This window comes from Arabidopsis lyrata, assembly GCF_000004255.2.
Source record: "Arabidopsis lyrata subsp. lyrata unplaced genomic scaffold ARALYscaffold_2, whole genome shotgun sequence".
In the NCBI taxonomy this organism is placed as follows: domain Eukaryota; kingdom Viridiplantae; phylum Streptophyta; class Magnoliopsida; order Brassicales; family Brassicaceae; genus Arabidopsis; species Arabidopsis lyrata.
In genome coordinates, this window is record NW_003302554.1 from 4,433,923 (window position 1) to 4,443,868 (window position 9,946).

Consider the following 9,946-nt stretch of genomic DNA (forward strand, 5'->3'; position numbering starts at 1 on the left):
CTCCATATTCTTGACCCATCAAGGATCCACTAAGAAGCAAGAAACGGCCCATAATGGTTCAAACCTGACTAGAACCGAGATCACAAACCGGGTGGTCCAAAACTGTCCAAATTCGGCAATTTCCTTATTTGGATCACTACAGACTTACCTTTGGCGACCAGGAGACTTTTCCTATGATTTAAAGGCTCCTAATAGTGTTTTAAGGTGTACTATCAAGCATGAGATCAATTGGACCAGTCCACACCTCGACTTTCCATATTCGGCGCTAAATCAAGCAATTAATGTCGCATGGATATAAATTCTTGATTTATTCGACCAGCCTGATTTGGAGACCTTCCACACCATAAAGACAACTCCAAAACGTCACTACTTCATGCCAAAGTTGTCTAGATACAAAGAACTCTCACATTTTCCTCATTTGGCCCAAAATCGAGCATTAAAGGCCATATCAATCAGACCTTTGATTGATTTATCATTTAGTTTAATTTATTTGTATTTATGTTGATTTATTTTCTCATTTATTGTTTTAAAACATTTGTGTACGAGCCTATATAAGCTCATCTCATGTCATTGTAAAAGACACCCTTGAATTTGAAAGAAATAGAAAAACTGAGAAGTTTTCTCACCTTTAAAGCTTCGGCTTTGTTTGCTTGTCTTTTCTATTGTGTGTGATTCCCTTAGAAAGCAAGTTTGATCTTTGTCTTTGTGTGTGATTCACATAGACATTGATTCGTGTTCTTATCGCAAAGTCATTCCGCAACTTTGTGTGGCGAACTTCGATCCATTCAAGCCGTAGGCCTTGAAACCGTGTGATCAATAAGTTTGGTGTGATTCCAATCTTATATCATTTGGTATCAGAGCTAAAAGCTCCTACCTTTTATAGTTTTCAATTTCGTTTTCTTTTGTTTCATATTTAAAAAAAAAGTTCAAAAAAAAAGAAATCGTTTTTAACATTTTTTATTTTGTTTCTTTCGTTAAAAAAAAAAAAAAATCATTTTTCCTTATTTCAGTTTTCATGTTAAGACCAAAAGTTTTTCAAGGAGGATATGGACCTGAAGCATATCTATCTTGGACCGCACACATGGATAGTTGTATTTGGCACCACCGAATGCCTGAACACGAGAGACTACCACTAGTCATCAAACAATTACGAGGTGAAGCCGCATCATGGTGGAATCTAGAAGAAGAAGAACGTTGGTACTACAATGAGCCACCCATCAACACTTGGGAAGAGCTCAAGCTTTTCATGGACGAGAGGTATATACCCAGCGATTTTCCTGAAGATATCAAGGAGCGCTATGGCAGAAGGCCAATCCGCAAGCGTGCACCAAAAGTTCAACAAGAACACCCCACACGTGCACACGTCCATCACAAGCCATGTGAACAAGTTTTGAGGACAAAACTTTTTGAAGGAGGAGGGTATGATGAGGACATAAAATCTAATCCTATTCAAGAGGAGAAAAAGGTAATCCTTGAAGAATATATCCAAGAACACACAAAGGTATGTTCCAACAAATCGTGCATAGACAGTTTTGATGAAGAAGATGTACGGACCAAGATTGAAGAGCACAAGCCCAACCACGGTGAACTAAGCCAAGACCCTCATTTCTCCATATTCTTGACCCATCAAGGATCCACTAAGAAGCAAGAAACGGCCCATAATGGTTCAAACCTGACTAGAACCGAGATCACAAACCGGGTGGTCCAAAACTGTCCAAATTCGGCAATTTCCTTATTTGGATCACTACAGACTTACCTTTGGCGACCAAGAGACTTTTCCTATGATTTAAAGGCTCCTAATAGTGTTTTAAGGTGTACTATCAAGCATGAGATCAATTGGACCAGTCCACACCTCGACTTTCCATATTCGGCGCTAAATCAAGCAATTAATGTCGCATGGATATATCTTCTTGATTTATTCGACCAGCCTGATTTGGAGACCTTCCACACCATAAAGACAACTCCAAAACGTCACTACTTCATGCCAAAGTTGTCTAGATACAAAGAACTCTCACATTTTCCTCATTTGGCCCAAAATCGAGCATTAAAGGCCATATCAATCAAACCTTTGATTGATTTATCATTTAGTTTAATTTATTTGTATTTATGTTGATTTATTTTCTCATTTATTGTTTTAAAACATTTGTGTACGAGCCTATATAAGCTCATCTCATGTCATTATAAAAGACACCCTTGAATTTGAAAGAAATAGAAAAACTGAGAAGTTTTCTCACCTTTAAAGCTTCGGCTTTGTTGCTTGTCTTTTCTATTGTGTGTGATTCCCTTAGAAAGCAAGTTTGATCTTTGTCTTTGTGTGTGATTCACGTAGACATTGATTCGTGTTCTTATCGCAAAGTCATTCCGCAGCTTTGTGTGGCGAACTTCGATCCATTCAAGCCGTAGGCCTTGAAACCGTGTGATCAATAAGTTTGGTGTGATTCCAATCTTATATCAGGCGCTTTCATAGATTCCTACAGTAATGGAGAATTTCCCCACGGAATCTATTTATGTGAATTTGGATCACTTATTCTGGGGAATACCTTCGGAATTCGACTCATCAGCTTTCCCATGGATTATATGGTATATTTGGAAAGCAAGAAATGAAAAAATATTTGAAAATATAGATAATGATCCATTAGAAGTATTACGGTTAGCGGAAAAAGAGGCACAATTATGGCTTTCAGCTCAACTAGAGCTTACTAATGAAACTTAGGGCCATGTGGAAGTGGTAAATCGATATCGAGTGAGGGATGCCTAACTTAACCCGACCTACTCGGGATACCGTTGTTTTGTGGACGGATCATGGAAAGAAAGCGACAAGTTCTCCGGGACAGGATGGTTTTGTACATCATCAACTGGAGAACCGCCAACAATGGGAGCAGCGAATCTCCGTAGAAGTCTATCTCCATTACATGCAGAAGTCGAGGCCCTTCTTTGGGCAATGAAGTGTATGATTGGTGCAGATAACCAAGAGGTAGCGTTCTTTACAGACTGTTCTGACCTGGTGAAGATGGTGTCTTCCCCAACCGAATGGCCGGCATTTTCAGTCTATTTGGAGGAATTTCAGAGCGACAAAGAAGAATTTTCAAGTTTTTCTTTATCTTTAATTTTTCGTAGTGCTAATACAAAAGCGAATAATCTTGCACGACAAGTTCGTACAGAACCGCTTCATATTACGTATGTAAACAACATTCCTCAAGAATGGCTTTGATCTCTAATTAATTTTGGAAAAAAAAAAAAAAAAAAAAAACAAACTAACCATTCGAGAAGATCCGCAATTCTTACCCGAACAATCGCTCATAAACCATTAGTTTTTTTTTTTTTTTTCAACCATTAGTTATAACTTATAAGGGAATAATATCGTCTTCAATTATAATTCTCCAAATTCATTCTGAAAGAATCGATGCTGAGTTTGCATATTTAATAGTTAAAAATTTCTGCGCCGATACTACCAATGTCTCCAACCACAAAGATCATCTATAAAAAAACATCCCAAAAACATTTCGGAGAATTATATAATTGAAGATAAAATGTGTTCTCATTGTTGTTTATAATCAATTTCACGAGTTAAAATTTTTGAGGAAAACATGAGAAGAATTGCAATTAATTATGCATTTTTATTTTTTGGTTTCATTGCAAAATAAGTCCTACAAAATATACGAAACTCAACAATGAAAATAGAAAATAAATGAAGGGTCCTATCATTCCTTCTATACATTGAAAACATTCTCTACCCACGAGAGTCCATTTGGACCCAAACCTAACAATTCCTTCACACACAAATTCTTGTCTAAACAACAACACACAAACTCTCACAAAAAAAACAATCAACCAAACCGCTACAAACGCTTAAATTCAATTTCTTACCAAATTCAATGCTTCCACAAGATTAGTTTACATCACTCACTCAGAGCTATTTGAGTTCTCCTCTCTACTATCATCATCATGATCACTCTGTTGCTGCTTCTCTTGATGCTCCACCGCATTGTTCGCTTGTTCCGCATCCGCGTTTGCGTTTCCGCCTCTCGAATAAGCCGCGTTCAAAGCGGCTAACATCCCGAGATTCGAGTCTGGCATACTTAGACCTAAGTTCTGAGTCGGTTGCGGCTGAGCTAGAAACGAACCTAATTGAAGTGGACTTCCTCTGTACTGATCCATCGGAAAACTAAACCCCGTTCCCGCCATAAAATGAGTCGCTGCTCCGCCTCCGCCACCCGCTCCTCCGCCAGCAGAGTTCACAAATGGCCACATAGGAGGAGCACGGTGGCCTGCGGTGGTGGTATTGTTACTACTACTCTCCATTTGATTACCGGTCGTTGTTGGTACCGGAAGCATCCAAAAAGTATTTGCAGCACCAGACCTACTCGGCGGAGCAACCGCCCACATCGGCGCCGCCGCAGGACCCGGCGTTTCACTTTCTTTCAAAGATTTATTCTCGTTCTGTTTCCGATCATCGTTTTCTTTAGACAAATCAACCGATCTATACCGTTTCCTAGAGAAATTCTCACCTTCAGGAATTGTTTCCACCGGATCTTGATTCTGATTCTGATGATGGTGTTGTTGCTGTTGAAGATGATGATGAAACCCTAAAAGCGGCGTCGTATGAGCCGCAAACACACCGCCGCCTCCTTGTTCATCATACTGATGAGTCAATCCAAGAGCACCGTAGAGCGGCACCGATTTCGACGGCGGAGCAGAGAGAGTCGAACCGCTACTTCGTAAAGAAACACTTAAAGTAGAAAAGTTCGCCGGAATAGTTCCTGTACCTGTAGCAGCAACAATCGCTGGCTCAGCTTGTTGAAGAAGCCATTCAATAGTTTCACCATCAGATTTATGACCTAACTCTCTCGTTAACTGAAAAACCCTAGCTGCACAAAGCGCCGGCATACGAATCCGCCGTCCTCTTCCGTCGACTTTCGTGTGACGGTCTTTAGTCGACCGCTTCGTTGTAGTCGTCGTAGATGAGGTTGTTGCGAGTGTTGAGTCTTCTAATGGTGTAGATCTGGGAACGATTGAGAGAGATGCGTCAACTAGTTGTCTTGCTCCTCCTCCGGTGACGGCGGCGGTGTCGTTGTTTCGATCCATTTTCCGGTGTGAAAGAAGAGGACAAGAAGATGAGATTGAAATTAGGGTTTGGTGGAAGATGAAGAAACGGCCATGGAAGGTCTGATTGTCGCCTTCAAGTTTTGACTCTTGTCTTCTTCAGAGAGATGAGGAAAAAAAGGGTTTGATGATGAAAAAGCAGGTGGATGACTTTTCCAGCAAGAGGGAATTATTATTAAATTAAATATATATGCCGTCATTAAGATCATTGTTTTGATTATTTACGAAAATTAAAATTAGGATAGAAAATAACTTGACCTTTCACAATTTATATAAGTGTTTTTTTCCACACCAAATTCTGTTATTTTTCATTTACATTATTTTATTACAACATTATTGTTTACTAATTTTAGGCACCAATGAAAAAAAAGTTAAAAAAGATTTGTCAAGGGATTGAGAAAGAGAGATAAGCATCTTTTAGACAGTGAAGCGTGCGTATTTTTGCAGGTGGGGACAGCTCATCCCAATCCACCTCCGTATCTCCATTTCACTTTTTCTTATTGTATTTTTAGTTTGGAAAAATTAGATATAAAGGATAAATAATTAAATTATTGTCCATCTATGCATTCTATATTTATAATTGATTATATATGTTTTAATATTGGTCATATATGCTTTAATATAATTAAAATCTCATTTTGTCCCTAGTTTCTTTAAATCTTGCTAAACTATAAAAAATATTCCAAAATTAATTAGATTTCTTTCTAAAAGCAGTTGGAAAAATATAGGGCAAAAACAATATTTATTTACTTTCCAAATTTTTTGCCTAGATAATTCCAAATCTTTTTTTTGTTTGATTTTTTTTTATGGTAACATCTTCTTCGATTCTTTTGACGTCAAATTCTTCGATTTTATCCTTTGGTAGTTTTTTGGATTTTTTCAATTCTTTGGAGCTTGTATATATATGTAAAATTCTAGATTTCTTTGCATGTGTTGGATTATTGTAGACGTAAAGTTTGTAGAGATAATACATTTTTTAAAATTTGTAGACGTAAGATTTCTAAACTAATTAGAATACATGTTCTAAAATTTGTAGACATAATCTTAACCTTAATATTCAATTTTATCATATTTAATATTAAAATATTCAATTTCTTTATTTAAAGATTTAGTTTCCTTTTTTTAAAAAAGAAATTCTAAATTATATAGAATTTGTTTTCTATTTTTTGTAGAATAAAAAAAAAATATAAGAATATGTTTTCTAACAATTTTAGAACATGGGTAAATTTTAGAAATGATGTTCTAGTTTTTCTAGAAAAAAGAGCAAAGTATAGAATATGTATTCTAAATTTCGTAGAAATTAGCTATCTAAATACCGTAGAACAGAAATATGTTCTAAATTTCGTAGAACATGTAAAGTACATAGAATACATTATCTAAATTTAATAGAACATAAGCAATGTGTAGAATACACATTCTAAATTCAGAATGTGTATTCTAAACTTCGTAGATCATATTTTATTTATCCAAAACTGTAACAAAAACGATATATTTTCGACATTATAAGAATCTTCATGACTTCTTTTTCATTTGCCTACAAATTGTTCTAAATTTTATTTGAAAAACTAGTTAAACCAACTACAAAGGGTAAATTAGGAATATGTGGTATTTAGTCATAGAATGCATTGATGGACAATAGCTTAATTATTTATCCTTTATATCCAATTTTTGGGAAAATTAGATATAAAGGATAAATAATTAAATTATTGTCCATCTATGCATTCTATATTTATAATTGATCATATATGTTTTAATATTGGTCATATATGCTTTAATATAATTAAAATCCCATTTTGTCCCTAGTTTCTTTAAATCTTGCTAAACTATAAAAAAAATTCCAAAATTAATTAGATTTCTTTCTAAAAGCAGTTGGAAAAATATAGGGCAAAAACAATATTTATTTACTTTCCAAATTTTTTGCCTAGATAATTCCAAATATTTTTTTTGTTTGATTTTTTTTTATGGTAACATCTTCTTCGATTCTTTTGACGTCAAATTCTTCGATTTTATCCTTTGGTAGTTTTTAGGATTTTTTCAATTCTTTGGAGCTTGTATATATATGTAAAATTCTAGATTTCTTTGCATGTGTTGGATTATTGTAGACGTAAAATTTGTAGACATAATACATTTTTTAAAATTTGTAGACGTAAGATTTCTAAACTAATTAGAATACATGTTCTAAAATTTGTAGACATAATCTTAACCTTAATATTCAATTTTATCATATTTAATATTAAAATATTCAATTTCTTTATTTAAAGATTTAGTTTCCTTTTTTAAAAAAAGAAATTCTAAATTATATAGAATTTGTTTTCTATTTTTTGTAGAATAAAAAAAATATAAGAATGTGTTTTCTAACGATTTTAGAACATGGGTAAATTTTAGAAATGATGTTCTAGTTTTTCTAGAAAAAAGAGCAAAGTATAGAATATGTATTCTAAATTTCGTAGAAATTAGCTATCTAAATACCGTAGAACAGAAATATGTTCTAAATTTCGTAGAACATGTAAAGTGCATAGAATACATTATCTAAATTTAATTAAACATAAGCAATGTGTAGAATACACATTCTAAATTCAGAATGTGTATTCTAAACTTCGTAGATCATATTTTATTTATCCAAAACTGTAACAAAAACGATATATTTTCGACATTATAAGAATCTTCATGACTTCTTTTTCATTTGCCTACAAATTGTTCTAAATTTTATTTGAAAAACTAGTTAAACCAACTACAAAGGGTAAATTAGGAATATGTGGTATTTAGTCATAGAATGCATTGATGGACAATAGCTTAATTATTTATCCTTTATATCCAATTTTCCCTTTTAGTTTTATAAGATTTTATTAGAAGTATATTCACTAGGTGTTATTCGATGATGGATTCTAATAGATATGAAATCCAACACTAATCCTAGGTCTGGACGTTTGGGTATTCGATTCGGTTTCTAGAACCGAACCATTCGGTTCCTAGTATTTTGGTTCTGAGATTTAGAAACCATATTGGAACCAAATTAAAATCGGTTCGGTTCTGGTTCGGTTCGGGTAATAAATTTTAGAACCGAATAGGAACCAAATTGTTTCGGGTATTTTTGGAACCGAAAATCTTTATATAATAAGTGACAAGTCAATTCACAAAAAACTACAACCTTCTCTTTCTGACATGTGTCTTAAGTCTCAAATTTTAGTCTTTCAATTTTTTTTTCTAAACATAAACCTAATTATTCAAAAAGCAAAAGAGAAAAAAAATTAGAAAAAAGATGATCAATCGTTTCTTCAACTGCTTCGTTCCCATGATCTCAAAATGCTCCACTTCGCCTCTCTTTTTCAACAATAAGAGCAACAACATGATTTTCTACAAAAAAAAGCCTCCACATCTCTTCCTTTTTCAATCAGATAAAAAAAAATTGAATTTGTCGTTCCATGTTCTAATTTGAGGGTTATCATCAATCACATGTATCTTCGTCTTTGCAATTTACAATTTGTTTTCACATTTCTTGAATCTGGCTTATTTTGTTAATCGCCGTTTTTATAATCATCAAATTCTTTATTTCTCAATTTGTTCCCGTCTTAAATGATTGATTTTACTTTTGGATTTGCAGGTTTATGTTCAAGATGTTCCTAATTACGCCGTCGTTTTTTGAATCGAAATTCGTTCCGACAACTTTCAGACAGAAATCTATCACCCCAAACAGATGTTCTTATCTACAGGTACTTGAATCTCAATTAGTACCAAATAATGTGAAGCTTATTTATGACCCGAAGTGAATTACTCTGCTCAAACCTTCGATAGCAGAGCCTCCTTTTGATTTATGATCTATACAGTTTCATCCAATTCTATTTTCTTTTATTGTCAAACCAATAGTTGGTTTGTTCAACTCTATAAAGATCTATTTCTGTTACCATCCTGTCTATTAGTATGATGCTAAGATGTTAAGAGTTTAAAACTTAGCAAAGTAACAAACAACAGATATATCCTCGACGTTTTTTTTGTTGTGTTCAAATAAATTGCAAGTTTTAATTGTGGTGGTACATGTAGTAATATGAAGGTTGAAAAACATTAATAAGAGCGTAACTTTTGTCTGCATTTAGACTTTGTTTAAAACACACAACTTTTGTCTACGTGAATACTTTGTTTTGCAGAGAAAACTCTTTCTACAAGTGATGTTTGCTTGGAAAAAATGATTTATAATAACTCATCCGTTTATATTTTCATTGATGTTTTGTTTCAGGATTACAAGAAATGCTAAAATTTTTATAGCAGATCAAGATGCATTTAACAACTCAAAACATAGCCTCAATAAGAGCTTAACTACAGTGAATTCATAAACTTTGTATTTAATTGGTGGTGCCATGCTTCAAACTCAAGAACACAACACCATGGCCACGACGATGAACTATACTGACCAAAACACCACCAATTATCTGCACTCCTAAACTCTTCACGCTCTCTCAAGAACAAACCCACATTTTAAGGTATACATTAAAATTGATTTTCATTTTGTTAATATAACAACATGTGACAGAGATTTATATTTTAAGATTGAAGTGGTAAAGAAAAAAATTAGTTGGTTTATCTGTAAGTTTGATTAAAGTTTTGCCCGTACTAGTAATAATATAATCATAATGCAAAATTCAAATGCAATTATGTAAATATGCAATAAACCATCACATATTAGTCATTATACCATTACAAATCCAAAAAATAGTTGAAACTTGGAAAGTATTAGGTCAAAAGACACCCAAAGTTTTAAAGATACCATAAAACACAAGAGAGAGTTTTTTTCTGCTCTGTCTTTGAGAAAGAGTGAACAAAATAGGTTTCTAGGTTTGGGGCGCAGAAA

The 9,946-nt window shown here is 33.9% G+C and overlaps 1 protein-coding gene and 1 long non-coding RNA gene across 2 annotated transcripts; one reads left to right on the forward strand and one right to left on the reverse strand.

The window, feature by feature from the left end:
• Nucleotides 1–3,603: 3,603 nt before the first annotated feature.
• LOC9322768 (transcription factor TCP8) lies at nt 3,604–5,339 on the reverse strand. The gene has a single exon (XM_021035675.1). The coding sequence runs from the start codon at nt 5,083–5,085 to the stop codon at nt 3,904–3,906; it is 1,182 nt and encodes a 393-aa protein (XP_020891334.1). The 5' UTR covers nt 5,086–5,339; the 3' UTR covers nt 3,604–3,903.
• Nucleotides 5,340–8,349: 3,010 nt separating this feature from the next.
• Nucleotides 8,350–9,620, forward strand: LOC110224287. The gene is made up of 3 exons (XR_002328965.1): nt 8,350–8,558; nt 8,705–8,813; nt 9,335–9,620. It is a non-coding gene; the product is annotated as an uncharacterized LOC110224287 (long non-coding RNA).
• The last annotated feature ends 326 nt before the right edge of the window (nt 9,621–9,946 follow it).

Excerpts from the sequence above, each read along its gene's own strand:
- LOC9322768 (XM_021035675.1), bottom strand. The coding sequence starts at position 5,085 with ATGGATCGAAACAACGACACCGCCGCCGTCACCGGAGGAGGAGCAAGA.